The sequence below is a fragment of the Podarcis cretensis genome (assembly GCF_951804945.1).
Source record: "Podarcis cretensis genome assembly, chromosome: 1".
Taxonomy (NCBI): Eukaryota; Metazoa; Chordata; class Lepidosauria; order Squamata; family Lacertidae; genus Podarcis; species Podarcis cretensis.
In genome coordinates, this window is record NC_137170.1 from 87,514,327 (window position 1) to 87,537,056 (window position 22,730).

The 22,730-nt window shown below is 48.6% G+C and overlaps 1 protein-coding gene and 1 pseudogene across 2 annotated transcripts in view; one reads left to right on the forward strand and one right to left on the reverse strand.

Moving 5' to 3' along the window:
• Positions 1-167: 167 nt before the first annotated feature.
• LOC307201277 (uncharacterized protein) overlaps positions 168-22,730 on the reverse strand; it is a 35,004-nt gene continuing 12,441 nt past the window's right edge. Inside the window, exons 10-22 of the mRNA XM_079950338.1 lie at positions 21,372-21,559; positions 21,157-21,261; positions 19,538-19,603; positions 14,367-14,458; positions 12,509-12,618; positions 11,155-11,208; positions 9,963-10,079; positions 8,933-9,013; positions 8,511-8,616; positions 7,370-7,440; positions 6,108-6,344; positions 4,239-4,293; positions 168-1,414 (exon numbers count right to left, since the gene is read on the reverse strand). Coding sequence (XP_079806464.1) covers positions 4,265-4,293; positions 6,108-6,344; positions 7,370-7,440; positions 8,511-8,616; positions 8,933-9,013; positions 9,963-10,079; positions 11,155-11,208; positions 12,509-12,618; positions 14,367-14,458; positions 19,538-19,603; positions 21,157-21,261; positions 21,372-21,559 — 1,256 coding nt within the window. The 3' untranslated portion in view covers positions 168-1,414; positions 4,239-4,264. The remainder of the gene's footprint in view (positions 1,415-4,238; positions 4,294-6,107; positions 6,345-7,369; positions 7,441-8,510; positions 8,617-8,932; positions 9,014-9,962; positions 10,080-11,154; positions 11,209-12,508; positions 12,619-14,366; positions 14,459-19,537; positions 19,604-21,156; positions 21,262-21,371; positions 21,560-22,730) is intronic.
• On the forward strand, positions 14,920-15,405 carry LOC307199482 (large ribosomal subunit protein eL20 pseudogene; annotated as a pseudogene). The gene has a single exon. The product of its transcript is annotated as a large ribosomal subunit protein eL20 pseudogene (transcript).

The following is a 22,730-nucleotide window of genomic DNA, read 5'->3' on the forward strand; positions in this document are numbered from 1 at the left end:
ACAAGGTTCTAGGTTCAATCCTCAGCATCTGGGGGCTGGCTTGAGTCAAGGCAGACACTAGCCCCCACCCCTAGGGGGCCCATTTATTTCCTTTCCTAGCTGGCACGTGTCAGTATTTGTAAGTGAGTTGAAGTACTTGATACCAGCGATGAAATTCTGACACAGCATTCATTGCAAATAAATTTATTGACAATGTTTTCCACTCTATATACCAGGCCAGTGCTTTGAATTACAAAACAGATCAATCTCACTCCCGAGTCAAGAGATACACTGAGCAAGTTAACTCCAGCCCTGTTACTTTCTGGGAGAGGATTTCCTCCAAGGGATCAGAGAGAAAGGAAAGGGAGGGAGGGAGAGAGAGAGACAGCCCCAGGCCTCTCCTTCCTGGCATGAGAGGCCTATACTACACGCCCACTCTCTTTGCAAGGCCTGGTCTGGAAAAGTGACATCCCTGCCGCTCTGAGGGAAAATTTGGTTTATAGTCCTTTGGCCCCAGAGCAGCCTCCCCCACCCTTGGGTCTGCAGGTGGCTGCTGGGAGTCCAACCCCCGTTGCGCCCCATATGTGGATGGACTACCAGGCTGAGAAAGCCGCTGTGGAGGTGAGGGGGAATTTTTGGCTCTCTAGGTGCTGCTGAACTACAGTAGTTCCCATCAGGGCCAGTGGCCAGGGCTGAGGAGAACTGTGGTCCAGCAATATCTGGAGGGCCAAAAGTTGCCCCACAGCTGCTGTCGAGCACTAAGTCTTCTATGCTAAAACCGGAAGCCCTTATCCCACGGTTTCTGTCCCAACACCTCCACACTTACCCACACCCAATCAGTCAGTCAACACTATAAACAGGAAGAGTGTTGTTGTGCTGCGGCCCAGAGAGTCCCTGCAGGAGCTAAAGAGGACCAGAAGGCCAACCTGCATCGGAAAGGCTTATCACTTCCTGTGCCCACCACAGTTCACACAGCACCGCCGTCTCCTTCATAACTTACTCATAAAATGGTCCAGCGAAAAAAGTCCATTGCACTCCTTTAGCCACGGTCCTCTCTTGCAAGGGAACAGGGCACCGGTGAAAAGGGAGCTACAGGCAGCGGGGGGCTTGGGGATACCTCCGCCCAACCCCACCAATAGGTCTGTTAACTCAGGAGCAGCAGCAGCAGCATAGCTACAAGTACATTGTTGTTGTGTTAAAAAAAGATGGGCTGCGCCGAGCCCGACCCTCTGGAGCTACTGAGTGCTACAGGACACACAGCAGAGAGAGAACTAGCGGGGAGGAAGTCACACACTCGGCACCTGCCCATCAATCGTTCCCCCAGGCAGGGCTCAGGGAGGGAACAGAAAGCGAAGTCCAGGCTTGAGTAGCCTTCTGGGAGCACAGAGTGCTAGAGAGGCAATTCTCCCATGGCTCTTCCAGACTCAGAACACACCTGGGGAAACAAGCAAGGAGACAGGACAGGAGGGAGGGGGGAAGAGGAGGGAGAAAAACAGACACCGAGTGAATCAGACAGCAGTGAAAAGTGATGTGACAGCAAGCAGAGCCTGGGCTGTGCACTACATCATTCCCCCCCCCACCCCCCAGAAGGTCAGGCTTCACCAAGCAGGAGTAAGACTTGCAGTACTGAGAGGGAGTGGGCTGGAGGGGCTGGTGAGGGGCTCTAGCATCAAGGCACAGCTGCTGTGGACTATAAGGTCAAGAAAGAGCCACTGCCCTTTTAACAAATCGGGAGGAAAGGGTGCATCCGAGCATGCAAAATAAGGAACTGTAGCCGGTTGCTCTGCAGAACCATCACCTTCCCACCCATCCACGGTCCCCTGCCAGTTAAAGTGTTAAACATTACATGAAAATATTCATCCTGCAAAGGCTTGGTTGCAAATTGCTCATAAGGGAGGGAAAAGGGAACCAGAGGTATGAAGTCCTGGGGAGGAGGGGGGGGGGGGACAAGGGAATACATTTTTTCCAATGTACAAAATTGGGGGAACTTGGGGGTGCGGCAGGTGCACATGTACCTTCTATGAAATATTTGGAATGAGTGAAATTCTTTTTTAAGACCTGATTTTAGTTGCTCAAAATGTGTGGTTGGAAGATTTTTTAAATGTAAAACGACCTAGAGCTTCAGAGAATGACCATTCCTGTGGATACTGCAGTCATATGCAACACTCAGTTCCAGGAAACTCTTCTGGAGCAAGAGGCTGAAGGTGGGTGACTAAGCTGTGACCCTCCAAAACTTGCTGGACTCCAACTCTCATCAGCCTCACACCCAGGATGGTCAGGGGTGATGTGGCGTTGTGCTTCAGCAGCATCTGGAGGGCCACAGGTGAGCCCCTCCTGAGTGAGAGGCTGCTGCTTTCGTCTATGAGAGGATCTAAATAGGCACAGGGAGAACGTGGGTTAGACACAGTGTTGTTCAACTTTAGGGCCTTAGATGTTGTTGAACTACAACTCCCATCATCCCCAGCCAGCTTAGCCAATGATCAGGCATGTTGGGAGTTGTAGTCCAACATCACCTTGGGCTCCAAAGCTGAAGAGCACTAGGTTCAAGCTGTGCTTATGGAGAAGTGGAGCCCCAGGTTGTACACAAAGGCAAACTCACCTGTTTTTACAGTAGCACCTTAAAGACCAACTAAGTTAGTTCTTGGTATGAGCTTTCGTGTGCATGAAGAAGAAGTGTGCATGCACACGAAAGCTCATACCAAGAACTAACTTAGTTGGTCTTTAAGGTGCTACTGGAAGGAATTTTTTTATTTTGTTTTGACTATGGCAGACCAACGCGGCTACCTATCTGTAACTCACCTCTTTTTGTTATTTATAGGCAATCTTTCCTATAAAAGGAGCTCAGAGCAGATTAAATGTGTTCTCTTGGTAGCCTCACATATGGGCAATGTTCAACACCCAATTCTATATTAACCAGTGGAGCTCTTAGAGACCTTCACACAGAATAATAGAAATGTAGAGTTGGGAGGGACCACAAGGCTCATCTACTCCAACTCCCTGCAATGCAGGACTCCTTTACCCAACGTGGGGCTCAAACCCACGACCCTGAGATTAAGAGTCTCATGCTCTACCAACTGAGCTATGCGGTGCTTCTATAATGATGCGATGAATTAGGGAGAGCACTGCAGCTGAGGCATATGAATTGAAGCAGTTTCTAGGCCCCAATTGGCCACAGCCACACGCTGAAGCCATGTCCTCACCTTGCCAACTGAATTATGTGAATCTGCCCAAGAAACTCGGGTGCCCCTAGCTGATATAGCTGTGAGGGGATCTATCACCCTCCCTCAAACAGTACCCAGTGCAGGGATGTATCAGGGCAAGGACTAATGAGGAATCTTGTAGCGTGGGATGTGCACACAAAGGCAAGAGAGATTTGGGGCAGATCAATTCCCACAATCAAAATCACTAGGGCTGTGCATATTCTGTACTGCCAAACTAGGAGTGGACAACCCTTTGGGCCCCATCAGCCAGGTCTTTATCTCCTCACACCCCACAAGCCAACTTTGACCACCAGTCAATCATCTGATGATTCCACTCACCTGTCAAAGTTGACCCATGGGGGTGGTCTGCTTTGCCAACATGTTCGCCTCAGGAAATAGACTGGCAAAGCAGCACCCAGCGGAACTGAAGAATTCTGAACAAGATTTATCCTCTCTCTCATCAGCTGATTGGGGGAGGGAGTTGCATCCTGCTGCTTTGGCTGCACTTTGGCTGCATTGTGGGGAACTGACATGTGCAGCCAACACAAAACAAAACATCATCCCCTGCTCATCAGCTGATGTCAGCAGATTGATAGGAGCATGGTTTGGGGGGAAGCGGTCTAATGGGCCTGAGGTTCATGCATTCTGCTCCAAACCCAGAATAAAACACTGCAACCAACAAATCCAATATATACTTAAACTGCACTTTCCTATCAACAAATATTTAAGCATTTTCAAAAATGCATTTTGCCCCCTGGCTCTACAAGCCAATTAATACCCCCTACCCCCCAAAAAAAAACCCCAACCTCTGGAATTTTAGAATCCAGGAACAGGTGACAGGAAAGAAGAGATGAAGGGAAAGCACATGGAAGTGGCTGCATCTCAACAGCCAGAAACTCACTTTAAAAGATAGGCAGCCTTGTATGGCAAAATGCCAGGCTGTGTAGGAAATATACACAGCTCTGCTATTATTATTTTAAACCACCACCACCAACAGAACCACCCTGCAGATCTTTTGCCATTTCAACCAACTGGACAAAATGAACACTTGAGGGTTACCTGCAGAGAGGCAGCATGGAGGGGCATCAGACAGAGTATGCCTGTCCATCAGGGTCTGTGGCATGGGAAGCACAGGAGGGAGGGATGGGCAGGTGAGGAGACAAGCAGTGGCGGCAGCGGCAGCAGCAACAACAGCAGAGAGAGAGAGAAAGGGCACCAACAAGTTACATTCCTACATCGAGCATCCACCGAAGCCTTATCCAGGGCCTGCCACCGGGGGTTACATTAGACACAAAAGGGATCAGGGAGAGAAAGAGGAGGGTGCAAAGGCCCTGGGAAGCAGGGGAGGGGGAAAGGAGGAGGTCACAGCAGCAGGGAGTGGTGCAAGACGCCAGCAAGCAGGGTTGAGAACCGCTGGTTTAGGGGCAGGCAAAAGCTGCAGGGGAAGATGGCATGCACTTGCAAACTACAGGCCATGCAAGGGGAACCTCTGCGGCCATCCAGATGTTGCTCCCATCAGCTTCAGCCAAAAGTCAGGGATACTGGGAGTTGCGTTCCAGCACCATCTGGAGGAGCCACAGGTTCTCCACAGAGGTATAAACCTACATGCATTATGTCTCACACATTCCTCAGTCCCCAGGAAGTTCCAAAAGCAGGAAGTGCCTTTCAACTACATTGTCATGACAGACACAACTAATGTAGCCTGGTCCGTGTTCAGACCTCCCTGCCCCCCTGTGGTACCTCCCCTCTCTTCCTCTGCACAGGAAATTGAGTGCTTAAGCGTTAGGGCCTAAGGCAGTTCCTACGTGTGTCTCCATGCTTAGGCTGCCCCCCCCAAAGGCTGAAAACGGCCAGCGCTGCCAAGTAAGCGGAAGAGAGCAGAGTCCTCTCTCAGAGCTGTGCCTTCTCTGACATCTCAGCCCATCAACAGACCGCTCTGCTGCTAGCCACTGTAGGACGGCCACCGCCTTCAGCGCAGGTTGAGTTCTCACTAGCCCTTCACATATGGGGGTTGTTTCGTTGCCCACCCCCTCCCCCCAGTGGCAGTGGTCGGGGGATAAAGACACAGGATTTGGTACCATTCATGGAGACGGGAGGGGATGTTAGTGCAGAAAAGGCACTCAGATCCAGAGCAAATTTAGAGGACAACCCTCAACATAGGCCATCAAATTCTGTTATTTGGGAAGTAATAATAATAATAATAATAATAATAATAATAATAATAATAATAATAAATATATATCAGCTCCCCCAAATTGCTGATACAAAACCCTGGGGTGGGAGCAATGCATTCGCTTCCTTTAGTGCCCAGGGCAAGCAGTGGCAGCCAAGAGCACAGCCCCCTCCCACCCCCCACCCCCCGTGGATCTATGCAGTACAGGAGAACGACAGGGACATACAGCCAAGCCATGCACTACAGCAGCAAGGCAGACAGCACAGCCTGAACTTGCTGAAGGCACCAGGGCTTTGCTGTGCAGGAGCTGCCTGGGCCAATGCCTCTCCATGCCAAATTACACACACACACAGAGCTAACAGAATTTGCTCCTGCCCTTTACTCAGTAGCAGCAGCAGCAGTAGCACCTCCTCTTCTGACCGGGTGGGCCTTCGGGCGATTCTGCCAGTGACGCATCACGGCAGCCGGTCCTGATGGAACAACCCCCCGCTCCTCCATTGGCCAGGGTCCCAAGCGCACCAACCAATGAAAGCCCCATCTCAGGCCGGCTCAGAGGAGGCTGCACTGCGCATCTTTCTTCTTCTTAGGGGAGGAGTCTTTGCCTCTGCCCTTTCCCCGTCCGCTCCCTCCCACGGCCCCCGAGGGGGATTCAGAGGGGGGCTTGGACAGCCTGTCCACCTGGCTGTTTGTGGCGTGGCTCCCCTGTGGCAACTGCGCTTTTCCAGGGGGCTGCTTTTTTGAGGGGCCTCTCGCACCTGCTCTGTGCTGGCCCTTGGCCTCCATTTCAGACAGGCTGTAGGCCATCGCCAGCTGCAGGTCCTCATCGTCCTCGTCGCTGTCGGTGTACAAGATCACAGGGGACGAACTGGGGGAGGGGCGCTTGGGGGGCGGGTGCTGCGGCGCCGGCGAGGAAGGCGCTGGCTTGCGGCTTTGCACAGCTTGCTGGTCCCGCCGGCTCAGCTCCAGGCCGAGGGCCAAGTCGTCTTGAACACCTGAAAGGGAAGGGGGTTGAGCCAACAATGGTCCAAAGAAGGCACCCCAAGTATACTTTCCCCCTCCTGTCATTGCTATGGCCTGGCCCAGAAAGGCCAAGCACCCTAGATGCGGGGTCCCCATCATGGTGCCAGCTGACACAACAGCATCCTCAGACACCTCCTTGGGACCTGCCATTTCCAAACAATATTTTGAATAGACTTGTGGGGGGGGCATGCAGCTATTATGCTCGAGTACTGCCAGTTGTTGTGGTGCTCACAACGGTTTTTGAGATTTCCAAAACTACCCAAAATGGTTGAGGACTCCTGCCCCAGGATCTTCAGCTGGTGGGTAAGGATTTGCAGCCTGGCCTAAAGACAGTTGCAACAGCAACACTACCACCAAATAAATATATGGTTAGAAAATAATAATGATAATGAAGTTGATCCCTGAATGCATTTTTGAAATTAAAGGCAAGATCTGGGTCTGAAAAAGTTGAAGGTGACTACCCTAGGCTGCTTCCCTTCTCCAATATATGCACCACACTTTGTGGGTAATGGATGTCTTAAGGCCCAGGTGAAAACTTTCCTAGCTCTCCCACTGCTCTCTTCCGTTCCTCAGCCACCAGCCTGGCATGTGCTATTATCACATTCATCTCTTATTTTACCTCTCTAAGCCATTCCAACACAAGTGTGAAAAGCCCCCCTCCTTCCTTCTGCCTGTGTTTCTGAAAGAGGCCAGGAGTGCTGGGGAGATCCTTCCAACCCCCAAATGTCTCAGAGGTTGGCACACAGGCATCCTACCGCTTGGTGGGAGGGCACATTTTTCACAAAGCTTTTTACAAGTTGTAGATTAAATGTCAGAGGCACTCCATGGGGATGAGGGTCTATTACTTTCTCCGTCTCCCAGGAGACAGGTTGAGATCACACAGAAGGCAGCAGGCATCCAGAGAAGCTCACATTTCTGCTCTCATCTGGAGAGAGCTGTGCACGGCTGACTACAGAGAAAAGAAACTCGGGATACCTCTCCCCTTTTAGTTCCTCACCATTAATTTGGATGGATTTCAGCTCCCCGTTTTCTTCCACTTCTACCCTCTCTTGCCCATTTTCGATGATCCTGGAGAACAGGGGGGAGGGGAGGGGATAGAAAAGTGAAATGACTTTGTGAAGAACACATAAAACCAAGCAAAACCTTCCCCCAGCAATGTTGAACTGGAGAAAACATTAAGTCGCATGGCTACAAACATATCTATTGTTTAGCCTTTGCTTACATTTTGGGTGCATGATTAATCCCATAATAGCAACCACAGTTCTCTTACTACCATACCCGTAATTATGCACCTGCTCGCCTTCATTATATTTTTCAAAGACAAACACCAAAAATTTATTTGAAGCTGCTCTTAAAATTTATTTTTGAAGAAGAGAGACCAATAAATATATTTTGTTCTACAGATGAGGGTTTTTGCACAAAAGCATCAACTTAGAATCTCATTTTTTAATGTATTATGTCTTTCGTATTTTTTATGAGGCCAGCCTCATTCCACTAGATTGGAGGTTTGGGGTGTAGAAAGGTCAGCATCAATTCACAAATTTGACTTCTCCTGTACACTTTAACCTTTTCAGTTATGCTGTAGGACAGTGGGCGGGGGGGGGGGGGAGAGAGAGAGGTGTTACCCTGTACAATCCACTGCAAACACATGATCACCAGAGGGACTGCAGTTTATAAAAGTTACAAGGCTACAAGGCAAGTAAACCTCTAACTCTCTGGGACAGCAACATGTGAGCAAGCTGCAAAAAGGTCTAAAATACCAGGGGCCATGGGATTTCCCCAACTTGCTGCTGATAAGATGACCAGTAACAAGAAAGAGCTAATGTGCGCACGCTCTCTCTCTCTCTCTCACACACACACACACACACACACACGTAAATAAGGAATGCATCCCCAATCTGGTACAGATTGTGTGCCTTTCCCCTCCTTTCACTTAGATGGACCAGTGACCTGAGTAAATATAAAACTTCTAGATATCCTCTGCCTCATACAGATACAAGATAGCAGAAATGAGAAGGGGACGAGGGCCAGGGAGAACAGAAAGAATGGGCTCGGTCGTTCCCCAAGAGGGCCCAAAATCTGCGTGACAAGGCCAGAAGACAGGAGGCAAATGGATTAAAACGTCCTCCTAAGCTTACCTCTTGGTAGTGATCCGCTTGCCATTGATGAATCTGGTGGAGGTGGAGACAGAGCGGAAGCCCATTCCTGCATTCATAGCAGGACCCAGCCCTGGGGAGAAGAAGTCTGAAAGAGAGAGCGCGCCAGAATAACTGAGAAGGAAGGGTGCAGCTGGCACCAAGGCCAGGGGAGATGAACCAGCAAAGGAAAAGAGATACCAGGCAGGAAAACTTTCCTTTGAGCTTCCAAGGAGGGGCAAATAGGAGAAGAAATGTGGCCTTGCAAAAGTGGACACCAGGTCACAGTGTGCAAAGCACACAGTCCAAGGGAGAAGTCAACCCTACAGCAAGGGTCCAAGTGCAGTTGGAACCAGGGTGGGGAACTGGAGGCCACAGCGAGGAGCAGGTGGGCAGGCAAGTCCTTCCAGCTGTTCCTTTCTTACCTGGTGATGCTGCAAAGGGAGAGAAAAATGGCCCTGCCCCAGGGTGTCGTGGTCCAGGTCGAAGGTCTGCAAATGGATCGTCTGGAGAGAGGTCAAAAAAGAGATTGTCAACCACTACATTCCTCTGCAGGGAGACTCCTACTCAAAAGCATGCAGATCCATACCCTTTGTTTTCTGGCCTATTATCTGCCCGCAGTTCTGATTCATGCATCTTACACCACATTGCTGCTGCTTCCTTCCACACAAAAGTTTTATTGCCTTGTCAGAGCCTCCCAGAGCTGCAAGAAACCACCCAGTGCCAGGAGTAGGTGTGGACAGCCACTGAGCTGATCCAATTACATCACACAGAGGGGAGCATTTCCCTTCCCTAACACAGAAGTTCTGGGTAAGAACGAGGTCTGTACTAAAGCCAGTGCCAACATTTGGCCCATCTCTAACTAGGAGGGATCTGGTTTCCCAGAAAGGATCTGGTTCCTTGTAATCTGGAAATGATCCAAAAAGGAGGGACTCTTCACTGTCTAAGACCCCCTCCTCTCCATTTACTCTCCTCAGCTGCATAAGGAGTTCTGGAGAATGTTCTGGTGTGGCTTTAAGGCTGTGGGTCTTCCAGATGCTGTTGGACTCCAACTCCCATCAGCACCAGGCACCATGTCCAATGGTGAGGGAAGAATGATGGGAATTGCAGTCCAGAAATGCCAAGAGGACAACAGGGTTACATTGTCAAAGCTAAGCGGGTCTCAGCCTCATGAATATTGGATGGGAGACTGCACTGCTTAATCACTCTGGGCTTCATCACAAAGGAACTTAGATGCAAGTAGAATAAAGTAACACCATGTTCACACAAGAAAACACCAACAGACCTGGCATAACCCAAACCACAACAGTAGCATGTAGGTCATAGAATTTCCTGTAGGATTGGGGCAGGGTGGAGCAGGGAATGAGTGACAAAACCCTACTGCACTCTCCACAGAAGTGCCCTATATGGTAAAATCCCCTTGCAAAACAAATGAGGATCAAACCCAATGCACACCAAAAAAGTCAGCAAATGGATCGTGCCCGCCAAAGAAATCCCGGAAGACATCGTGGGCGCTGCGGAAAGTGAAGGTGAATTCGGGTCCTGGGTGTGGCCTTGACCCGGAGGGCCCACCTGTGGAGGAAGCAGAGACCAAATGTGAACCTTTATTTTCCTCAAACCAAGACACTGGCTTACTGTTTACCAAGGTTAAGGCTGTGGCACCCTGGAGCGCCTTGAATGATGGTCAGGGGTGCCATGAGCAATGTTGGTTTCTGTCCCTCTTTTTTTCTCTCCCTCCTCTGATGCCCTCTTGTGTCTCTGCCTCCCAAAGGATTGCACAGCTGTTCGTTGCAGCAGCCCTGGTGACAAGCTCCCAAGGCGAATGGTGCCTCTGGGGCTAGCCAGGGGGTGCTTCACAGGCCCCTGTGGGACAATGTGAGAAGGCACCTCTCTTTGGGGCAGGGGCAGCAGCTGCAGCTGCCCAGAGGGCTCCCAAAGAGAAGGGAGAGGAGGGTGTTTGAAAAGGGGTGAGAAGCTGTCAGTTCTGTTGGCAAGGGGTGACATAACTGGGCTCCTGAGCCCCACAGGGGTGCCGCAGAAAGTATGTAGCTGGTCAAGGGAGCCATGGACTCAGAAAGGTTAAAAACCTCTGGCTTAGGGGTACTGAATAACTAAAATCATTTACATCCAATGCCCAGCAAACCTGCAGCCTGCCAGCCAGCCATGCCTTGTTATGCCTGCAGCCCCTGGAAATAGTTTAATCAAGCACTGATTCATGGGTCAAAAGCCACAAAAGGGCTACAGAGCTGGACAAACCCATTTTACAGAACAGGAAAAAAACCCTGTTAAGAATCACAAAAAATGGCTGTTTGGGCCATGAAAGGCCTACCTGCGCTACAGCTGCTTTGGTTTGGAACTGACAAGGCAGCCAAGACCTTAGTAATTAATATTCTGCTCCCAAAGAAGTTACCCAACTCTGCAAATTTCTCCCAGGAAATTGCTCCCTGTGAAAGTCGCTCAAGCACACTGCTATGACAACAGCTAAAGTAGCTAATGCAGAAGGCCTGTGTGTTTCTGAGCTGCACATAAGCTATCTGTTGCCGTCTTTGTTCTTGTCCTCTTAGCAATGCAGAAATCTGCTTTGAAACTGATCCTGGTTTTTGGTGATATTTGTCAGGATAACCCAGATCTTGACCAAGCTCCTTACCTTGACCCATGAGCCCATCTTTGCCATATCGGTCATAGACTTCACGCTTGCTCTCTGAAATCAGAAAGCACCTGGGTTAGATAGCTGCCCACAAAAAAGAGGTGAGGCTCAAGCAGACGTGTCTGCCATTGACTTAGTTGGGAAACAGTTGCCCCCCCCCCACACACACACATGGACTGCGGGGCAGGGAATGTTACTGAGTCCTTTGTCTTGTCTACCCAAAGCTAGTTCTGCTTGGGTTAATTAGTAGTAATTTGCATAGCATGCTCAGTAAACATTGAATTATTTCAGAAAAACTTGCAATAACTGTGAAAAGTCAGCCAGCAAAATTGGAATCATACTACAGCTAGGGGCTGAGAGAGAGAACAGTTAATGAAACACACCTTCCATTTAGTCTAGCTTAAAAAGCTCTCATTTCAAAGGAAGCCCAATCTTCCTCAAGTAGCCTGTCCCAATGGCCAATTGTCCCACAAGGCTTGGGTGGGTGCTCTCAACTTTACCTCTTGGTTTCTAGTTCCACTATTGCAGGGATGGGAAACCTTTTTGGCTCCAGAGGCCAGACACTGGAGGTTTGGCCACAGGGCCCAATTGGACAGGTGGACAGAACAACTGGCCAGCCAATCACATGACATAATGATGGCATCACATGTCTGACAGGAGGGTGGGGCTGACACCTGTCAAAATTCTTCCCAGAGCTTTGGGAAAGTCATTCCACACTTCCCCTTTAAACACAATGTGGGAGGTTTAAAAGAGGAATCGTAGAATTGAAGTGTTGGAAGGGACTCCGAGGGTCATCTAGTCCAACCCCCTGCAATGCTGGAATCTCAACTAAAGCATCCATGACAGATGGCCATCCAACCTCTGCTTAAAAACCTCCAAGGATACAGGAACATGAAGAGACATGCAACGCACCCTTCAAAGCAGCGTCTACCCACTCATTTAAAGGCGTCTCCAAAGGGCACTTTTGCTACGTGCTTTTATATGCCTTCGCTTGCTCATGCTCTGCCTCTGCTTGAAAAACATGCCCCTTTTTCTCCCTTCTCTGCTTCATTTTATTTTGGTGAATAAAAATGGGGGCTAGGGGGAGGGAGGAACTTCCCACCAGCCCCAGCCAGTATGGCCAAAGGTCTGGGCTTACAGGAGCTGTTGCCCAACCATATCTTGATGGCCACAGGTCCCACATCTGCACCTTAACCCTGTGAATAAAACTCTGCACTCCTCCTCTTTTTCCTTCTCTTACAAGGAACAAGAAATCTCCTCAGTCTCCAGAAACAGCCCACAACCAGGGCCAAGACCCTACATGAACCGAAACAGCCTGAGGGAAAGAAAGGGGGAGGAGAGAGTTGATGCTTACTGTCCGATAGCACTTCGTAGGCTTCTGCTATCTCCTTGAACTTCTGCTCAGCATGTTCCTTGTTATCTGGGTTTTTATCCGGATGCCACTGCAAGGCTTTCTTCCTGTACCTGTTTGACAACAAGACAACCATGATAGCTTGGTTGGTGTATATTCTTATAGGCCCTGACAAGAACCAAGCCCACAGACAACTTCTCTCTCCCCCCCCCCAGTCACATACTGGCCTACACATTCACCCCCTTGTAGTTAGCAGCAACCCTACACACACACCCTTTCTGCTTATGTGGACATTCTGCTTCTGTGGGAAGGGAGTTTCAACACATGGGACTAAATGATCCTTGTTTGCTTCCAGGTGAAACTAGACTCCTCTCTCTTCCCACAGGAGCTGATAGCAGCTGATGGCCACAGCAGATGAAGCTCCAGCTCAACCAAGAGTGGTCATCGGTCATTGTTCTGCCATCTGTCCTCCACGAGGGGGCACTTCACTCCCACAGTAGCACAAAAGCCAATTTACCGTTCCTTGGCTTTTCAAAGGCAAGTAGATTGCTGCACTTCCAAAACAGGATCCACAGAGTTTTTTTCACACAGGAAGAGCAGACAACAAGCCTGGAGATTTGCTCACCTGATAATTTGCTTCATGGGAGGCTGAGGAACAAGGTTTTCTACAATACCTCTCTCCTGTTACAGGTGTGCTGCTACCTTAGGGCAGCTCCAGCCTGCGCTAACACAAGGAGCAGAGTGGAGGCATTCCCCTAAGGGGAAATTTTGGGCCAAAAGGCTCTTGGATCCTACAGCTCTCATTATACTGCAGTGCCACAAAGATCTCCTGGCACAGCACTAAGTGTCGACACGTTCTCCCTCTGTTCGTTCTTGTGCAACCCAAGTTGTCCACCTCTGGAGTGCAGACCTCCCTACGCCCCTTCCAAAAACAAAAGCAGCCCTACAAACAGCCCATCCCTCTCCCATTCAATTATCTTTCTGTAAGGTGGGTTAAAAACAATAATTTTGCATGAAAAAGGCTATTCTGGTTTTTTTAAAGTTTTACTTCTAGTAGATTTCTCATTTAAAAATCAAATCATATCTGAATCTTCACACAAACTGCACAAGCAAAGGTTTTGGATCAGCCTCCTTGAATCAATCTCCAAGGCACTATTTAATAGCACATCAACACGTTTTAACGGATATGGCAACCAATCAATATGTGCTTTGGTTTTTGGAAAATATACAAAATGTAGTTTGGAAACTGAATTTAAATACTTATGTTGATCTGGTCTCCTGGCAATCTAAAGCCTCCTTTTTATATGCTATAGTATTCCTGCAGGCAGAAAGTTTGTGAATGTTAATTAGGCAGTGGAGGGAAATCAGACAAACATAAGTCAGCCCTCAATTGAGGAGTCGCAAGAAAAGTGAATTGTCAGTATTTGGCAACTAAGTACCTGCATAACAGCCCTAAGAGCTAGAACAGATTCTCAGATCAAGTACTGTACATTAGACCTGAAACTAGTAGCTACCAGGTTGTCCACAGGAAAACTAGGAGCTCGAGTAGAACCAAAGATGGAAGCAGAAAGGAAAAAACCCAAAGCACTGGGAAAATGCAGTGTCTAAGGCTAATCAGAGTCCAAGGCAAAGTTGGCAATACAATTACTGCCACAAAACCACCCTGTATCCCCTAACACTGGGAAACACAGCATTCTGAGTGCTCATTATTCTTGTCACAAACTTAAACAGGCTGCCCTCCACTAAACTGTGGCCAGGTACACCGTGCCACCACTTCCACATCTCACAGTCACACTAATAACCACCACACCAGGACTAGCAGTCAGTAGCCTTAGTCAGAAATGGAGAGAATGCAACTTACGCCTTTTTGATGTCATCCGGTGAGGCGCCATGGGGCACCCCCAGCACTTCATAGTAATCCACCATCGTGCCCAAATGTGCTACACTGCAAACCTAGAGTAAGAGGGAAAGGTTAGTATAGCACACCTCTGTTGGGCATTACCCAAGCTAACACCATCCAAATTAAAATAGCCCTCCCACCCACCCTTTCTCGCCAGTCAGAAACTACAACGGAATGGTTGTGTCAAGAGTCTTGTAGTAACACATGAAAAGGGTTCACGGAGACAACCAGACCAAGATCTTTACCTTTCCTGAGTCCTTAAAACAACTGGTACAACTGCAGCAGGCAAGGAAAGAGGCAGCACCATGAAGGTGTCAGCAGTGGCGTAGCGTGGGGGGTGCAGGGGGGGCCGGCCACACCGGGCGCAACATCTTAGGGTTAGGGGGCACAAATCCATGGGTTAGGGGGCGCAAATCCATGGGTTAGGGGGCGCAAATTACTTGCCTTGCCCCGGGTGCTGACAACCCACACTACGCCACTAGGCGTCAGGCACCATGAGGAAGTTGCTGGGAGATGCCCCCCACTCCTAAGTGCCCAACACCACCTCTCTATCGTATGCACATCTTTGCCTCTAATCATGTTGTTGCAAAGTCCCGTTTCTGGTACTTTGTCTCTCAGCTGAAGAAGACAAAGAAATCTTCTGGGGAAATTGTGTACTGTGGACAGGTTTTTGAGAAGTTTCCGTTGAAGGTGAAAAATTTCGATATCTGGCTGTGCTAACTGCTGGAGCTTTGACAACTGCTGGAGCTGTCGCGATATGGGAGCCCGTCCTAGAGCTCGGGCTCACTCAATTCAGATCATGAAGGTGGAAGAGATTGCTGCTAGCAAGTGCCACAGACCAGCTATCAAGCAGTTCCATGATTCCAAAATCAAGTTCCCTCTGCCACATAGAGTTCTGTGTCATCAACATAAGCCACGCTTCACCACCAAGAGACCAAACACATTCTTCTAAATGCAGACTTGGTTCATTTGCTCTGAGTTTCAATAAAGTTCTTTTTGAGAGGGGAAAAAAACCTGCAGCAGGGAAGGGTGCACAACTCTAATGTGAGAAAAACCAAATCCATCAGGCGTAGCCAACCAAGGATTGGCCATCAGCTGCTCTGGCAAAGTCAGGTATGTCTGGAAAAGGGACTCCTGTGAGCTGCCAGAAAACGCCACATCCCAACAATGCCCTCCTCCTTTCCAAGCTGCTACACACACAATGGACATTAGTTGATTCACAGCAATTTTGATCATGTCTAACCATGATGTTCCCAATGCCACAAGAACCATACTTTATTCTCCTACACACACCTTGACTATACACACCATAAGAAATCAGTGCTTATTAAACACCCCCCAAAAAAACAACAACCACCCAGCCTAGACAAATGATAAAAAGCAACAGGTGTGGCATTCACACATTCTAAGGAAAATAGTAAGGGATGTGAAAGATCCACTTATGCGCTTGCTATGTTTGTACTGTAAATAAATGTCCAGTCATTTAAAGAGAAGGAAGAGAGATCTAAAAAGTGAATAGATAGAGATGTGAACATCCAGGGAGGGTGGAAATGCCTTCTCATCTCTCTCTCTCTCTCTCTAACACTGGGGTGTGGGCAGGGAAGCTCCTATTGAATGAGTGAAATGCATAAGCTTCTACCCACTCAAAATGTGTATTGCAAAGATATCTATGTAGGATAATCTACATCATTAGAGAATGAAGTGTATGCTTTGAATGTATACAACACTCAGATACAAGCTGCATTTCCACACCTAGAGGGTGCTGTCATCTTTTATGAAAGGGCCTTCCCTGCTGGTGAATTGCTGCTAATCTTTTGGTGACATCTGATCTAGTTTGGAGAAACTAGAAGCAACTAGCCTATGTGTACTGTCCTTTTGACCTGGTCCCAATCTTCTAACTGTGCCACAGACTTCCAGCTACAGATATAACAGTGCAAACCTTTGCATATCTACTCAGACATAAGTACCATTGTTTAAGGAGACTTAAAGGTAAAGGTAAAGGTACCCCTGCCCGTACGGGCCAGTCTTGACAGACTCTGGGGTTGTGCGCCCATCTCACTTAAGAGGCCAGGGGCCAGCGCTGTCCGGAGACACTTCCGGGTCACGTGGCCAGCGTGACATCGCTGCTCTGGCCAGAGCCAGAGCCGCACATGGAAACGCCGTTTGCCTTCCCGCTGGTAAGCGGTCCCTATTTATCTACTTGCACCCGGAGGTGCTTTCGAACTGCTAGGTTGGCAGGCGCTGGGACCGAGCAGCGGGAGCGCACCCCGCCGCAGGGATTCAAACCGCCGACCTTTCGATCGGCAAGCCCTAGGCGCTGAGGCTTTAACCCACAGCGCCACCTGTGGGTAAGGAGACTTACTTCCAGGTAAATGCAAACAGGAATCCAGCCTGAAGCTGCAATCCTAAGTGTGGGAATAAACTAAACTAAACTAGAGAAGGCATTACGAAATATGCATAAGATTCCTCTGTACATTTCATAAATATGTCAATAGTGAAATTTTGTATGCAAAGTTATTAAATCACGTATTTTATGTTGCAAAAGCAGCAAAACACATTTCAGCTTGAGAAGGTATTGCATATTTTCCCTGAAAGTGGAAGTAAAAACTAGATTGTCTGGAAGACTTATTCTCATACCAAATGCCTCTCTTTATCTTTCACATTTACAACAAAAACTGTAAGAGAAGCTTAATGGTCACAAAGGAAACTGCTCTTTGTGGCTTAGAGTTGCAACCTGGGTAGTTTGAAATGCAGTGTGAACTCAGAGGTCAGTCCCACTGGGTTCAATAAGGGTTACTTCTTAGTAAGTTTATTTAGGGTTGTAGCTGCAATTTTTTTTTATCATCTTACTAGATTCGGGGGTGGTATTCAACCAGTGCATCCTGTCAGACCATGATTTCTGCTTGGGCAAGGGGACTCCTCCTGCCCTGTGTCCTCTTTTAATCTGCTCCAGAGCATTGAGGGAACCCCTAAAAGAGATTTAGAGGGCATGTAGGGGCAGGGAGAAGATGGGGGAGATCTGCTAAGCGAAGAGAAATCCTTGCACTTACAGAATGAGCGATGTAGCACTATGATGACTTCCACTCAAAGCTCTGAACAGCTTTAGATGTGCATACAGTTAGCTTTTTTCCCAGCCCATGAAGTGCTTCATAAGGATTTATTTATTTTTAAAAAATAAAATAGCACAAATAACCAGAGCACACATTATGGGCTGTATTCAGCAGTGCCCAGTTAAGAGATTACAACTGCAATCCTATGCACAACTTCCCTGGGAGTAATCCCTGCCTGACACAGTGGCAGTTCTGAGAAACAGGTTTAAGATTGCTCTTTGAATATGCAATCCTACGCACGCCTGTTAAGCCTGTTCAGTGGAACTTACTCCAAAATAAATGGATTGCAGCTGCAATCTTATATATATGCTCACATGAGAGTACCACGGAAGATCTTACTTCCATGGAAACATGCACAGGCTTATGCTGCAAGTGTATATCTTATGAAACTATCTGCAGAAAACTCTAAGTCACCACAAGGATAAATCAGGCAGGTCCCAATCTCATGCATCTTCCTACGACTATCTGCCTGGATCTGAGCTGTATGGGGTGCCACCTCTGTGCTTATCACAGTGTTACAAGGTGCTGCTAACAGGGACTTGTGGCCTTATGAAGGGGCAGAGAATAACGTGGGAGGTACAAGCCTCCTGTTCTCTGACTAAAGAAGCCTGACTTCAGCAGACAGAGTCCACACATTTCCCAGCTTGGATCTATAATTACCATGACCTGGTGCTGCTGCTTTTGAAACAACTACTCTGCATAAACATTAGTTAGATGGGTGACACACCCTCTCACTGAAAAGTCTCTTCTTCCAGGATGGATAGACAGAAAGACATCTGGTTATCAGGAATCACCTTAGGATGCTTATTACTAAACCCATTCACGCATGCAAGTAGAATAGGGTGGTGCTTGAAAGAAAGCTTCTGAATGGCCCCTGCTTGGTTGCATCAGGATTTAAGGGAAGCTGTTCCAATTCCAAAACTCCTCCTACGAAACTTCAAGTGCATAGCAGTCCTGGCCCATGCCGCCTGAAGCCAGACAGGTTTAGCAGCCCATGCTACTAAACTGTCTGCTGGCTGGAGCCTTAGGCCAGATTCATATATGAAGAGTACTGCTTAAAACACAAGAAATGTTGCTTGTCTCCATATAGGAAGCTGCTTGGGTTATGTCAACCACAGACTGCGGATGAAATTGCCTCCAGCCAGCAAAGAGCTGCTTTGCAACCTAAAGGACCCATGGTGTGGAGATGCATCCACAACACCACACTGCTGCTTGCTCCATGGTTTTGGATCATCAAGCAAAGCAGGGGGGGGGGGGGATCTGTGAGCCTCCAGATACCCCCAATGTCTATCATCCCTGACCATCCCTTGCTATGGAACCTATGGATCAGGGATCCATGGGGAATCTCTCCTACCCAAAGGCAACACTGAGCTGACCCAGGCCCAGTGCACCCAAAAGGATACGACTGGCCCATTGCCTTCCTCATTAAGTATCTTTATGCATTAAGCGGTTTAGTGGCCATTAAGTTTTTAAGAGATTAGGAGGCTGCGGGAGGAGCAAGAATAGCTACTGCGACAACACTAAGGCAGGAAAACGACCAAGGAGGGTTTTCTGTCTCAGTGTTGCAGCCCAGTTCTGAAGCTCAGCTTTGCCTGCTGACCTGCAGATTGTTCCTTACCTGTTTGGATCATACAAATGGATGCTCGGGCATTTAACTCACAAGGAGAACTCCTGCAGGCTAGTTGCTATATGAATGATAAGAAATGAAATCACAACCCCATGCTCTTTGCAGTTACAATGCAAAGATGTTGACTCTGTGGGGTTGTTTGTTTTTTAATGCTGATACTCATCAGCGCTGACTCCTTTGAGCTCTTCAGTCTTGGATTTTCAATTTATCAGATTCATGATACACCACTTCCTGTTGCCATTTCCTTTGTGGATCATCCACTCTTCTGTCAACGTGTCCTCCAAAATGTAAACAAAATTGGAAGCTGGTGTGGAGATGACAGGGTGCCCCTTCACTTGCTATCCTCCTCTGAGCTGGGTTCTGCCTAAACTCTCTGACAGGGGTACCTTCCTTACCTCTACTTTGCTGGAGTAGAAGAGGCAGAGAAGGCTTTTGCAATAGGGTGGTTTTCTTTTCTCCTCCTCTGGGAAAGAAGCAGAAAGACTCCACCTTAACATTGTTACACTAACCCCATTTCCACATTAAAAATATTTCCCTTCTGCCCCTCCCCCAAGTTATGCAGAGACATTCCATTTGAGGTCACCCTCTGTCAAGAATGACTTTCCAACACCACCCTAAAATATGCAAACTAATACTAAGTAATATTAAGGACTCCGAGATCAGGGAGATGGGTTTCCAGGTCAAAATATTTGACTTGAGACACTCTTCAGAACCTCATCAAGTTCCCTTCCTCAGGGGAAAAAAGGGCACCTTCCTACACCTTTCATTTCATTTGGCTTTTTTATGGCACCAGCTCACTTCTTCGAAAGTTGCCCGAACGTAATATTCTCTTTCCCGCCTCGCCTAGTGCACATTTGTGTTTGAATCAAATTAAATCTGAATAAAATCGTCACCAACTCCCTGCCTTTGCTCATCCTATCAAACTGATCTTTTAAAACAACAACTCTTCCTCTAAGGAGCTTCCACCGCCCCTTCCCATTTATCTCAATCCGCTGGCAGAATCCTACAATTTTGTTTGCAGCAGCCTGCAATCAGGGACAAGCCTTCTCCCGAGTTCTCCTAGAAAGCGTGAGTGCTTTTGTTGCCGTTTCCCGGCGAAAATGCTTATTTGTCCCTCTCGGGGCTGGCTCTGGGCCCTCGCCTCTCCCTTTGTTTTGCGGTGCGCCACCGGATCAACAACAAGCACAACATCCGGCCGGTGCGAGGGACCGATCGCGTTTCAGCTTCTCGACTGTTCTAACAGCGCCTTTCCCCATAGCACCCATTTTCCTGCCGGCAGGAAAAAAACAACCAACACGCATTCCGTGCAGGGCAGCACCGGCGGGTTGCAAACGCCTCTTTTTCTGATGGCATTTTGGGTGGGGAAGAAACAGGCATGCCTAAAACTACCCACAGCCTCCCGGATCTTAAACCCTATTTTTGGACAGCGCGTTAGTTACTGCGGAACGAAACTCAGCTGCTCTCTCCGCGTAACGTACGTACACACACACGCAACGCCCACCCGACACAAGAGCGTGACTTGAAAGCGGGGAGACCAGGGGTGGATGCCACCCTTCGACCCTTCAGTCCTGCTAGATGCGGGGACGACAGGGCGATAGCAAAGGACCGAAATTGTTGTTTTTATTTATTATTCGCTGAATTTATATACCGCCCTTCGCCCACAAGTGCGGTTTACAGTGCAAAGACACGAAATAGGAAAAACAATACCCTCCCACCCCTCTATAGGGGTAAAGCGGTTTTTAAATCGTATTGACAGCAAGCGCAACTTCTAAACACTTCTGCTTGTCAGAGCTGCTAGAGCCTCGTCGGTGGGTCGGCAGACAGCCTCTCTCAGGGGATCTGCCAGCTGCTCCACATTCCTATCCCGGGGATCCTAGAAGAGATCTGCATCTCCAGATCTCTTCATGCAGCCGCTCTCCCCTGGCCGTCATCTGCCTCGCTTTTGTTTTATTGCAATGGCACCCGATGCTCCGAGAAACAAGCGGGCAGCAGGCAAGCCAGCAAGCAACCGTACCTCAGCGCTGGAGGAGGCTCCGTCCCGACTGCACCATGCTCCGCAGCTCCGCAGCCCCGCTCGCTTGGGACGCGAGTTTTTCGCCGCTCTCGCCTCCTGCTGCGGCTGTCAAGGGAAGAGCGGAGGGCGGCCCCGGCCTGCAAGCCCCAGCTCGGCCCCGGGGACTGGCGCCGGCGCCGGCCAATGGAACGCGCGCCTCCATTGTGACGTCGAACCCTGCACTCTGAACCGGTGAGGTAAGGCGAGGAGGCCGCGGCCGACAGCTGCTCGGGGCTCCGGTGGAATTCTCTGGAGCGCGCTTGCGGCGGGCGGCGCGTGGAGCCCCCTCCCGGCCCCACGCGGATGTGCGCTACGACTCCGGTACGCCGGCGGAACCCCTTGCGCAGCCGGGGAAGCCGCCCCCCTTTTGTGAGTGGAAACATCTCGCAGCATCTCAGGCCTGGGAGTAAGGCTCGTCGAACTCCCTGGGGCTGACTTCAGAGTAGACACGTCTAGGGTTACACTGTCAGGAAGCCCTGGGTCTCAGGTTGCAGCTTTTCTCTCTGAACCTGATGCTCAGTGCTACATGGATTTCATTCCCACTAGTGTTAATAATAATAATAATAATAATAATAATAATAATATTAAAACCCTTCTGTACTAGTGCCACATTACCATCCCTCTCTGCATAAAGGGTATCAGACTGTTAAGTATTTTATTTTTCTAAACAACAAAAATACCCATAAAAGGAAAAACGGATTTAACAGCAAAATAGTATAAATACGACACAAGGAGCTTTCAATGATCAAGTCAAAAGATTAAAAACAACTCATGAGTAAATGAACTGGGTGCAATTCTGAAATTATAGAATTGTAAAATTATAAATGATGTATAAAAACATAAGTTACCTCACACAACAAAGGAAATGGGGGGGGGGGTCTTGCCTGTTTACAGACACCTGCAAACACAAAGTTTTCCTTTTTCAAAGGAGAGGAAAGCAATATGTTTGGCACCAGCTTGGCTGCAGGAGTTGCCAGGAGGAGGTGTACAAAACACCATCCAACAGCCTTAGGGACTCTACTCTGGATTTGTGTAGGGTTTACCCCTTAGCCTTTTCTTCTCCCAAAGATGTCCCACAAGGCAGCCTCATAAAGAGCCTAGTAAAGGTAATTGCCCTTATATGGATGTTCCATGGGGGGGGGGGATGATAATCTCCAGATGTGTCTTACACTATAAATTTCTTGTTTTAGAAAGTAAGGACTTGTGTGAAATGGTGTGTGAGGGAGGTGAGATGAGTAGTTGGCTGCAAGCTCTGCCAACATTAGCACAACATGGAGGCAGCAGGTCAGCTGAGAAAATACCAGAACATAGATTGTTGTTATAAACTGGTGGGTGGGAGCGGTAGCACAACTGAGACATGATGTAGCAATTTAGAACAGGCAGGGTGGATGGCAGAAGCCAGCTGCAGTGACTCAGCATTAGGGGAATATTGCTGCTATATAGAAACTTGTCAGCCAGGTCTCCACCAGGATCCTAAGGCCTGAGACTCAAGAGGTGGGTCTTGATAATGTCACAGGGTTACCTAGTCTTCAAAA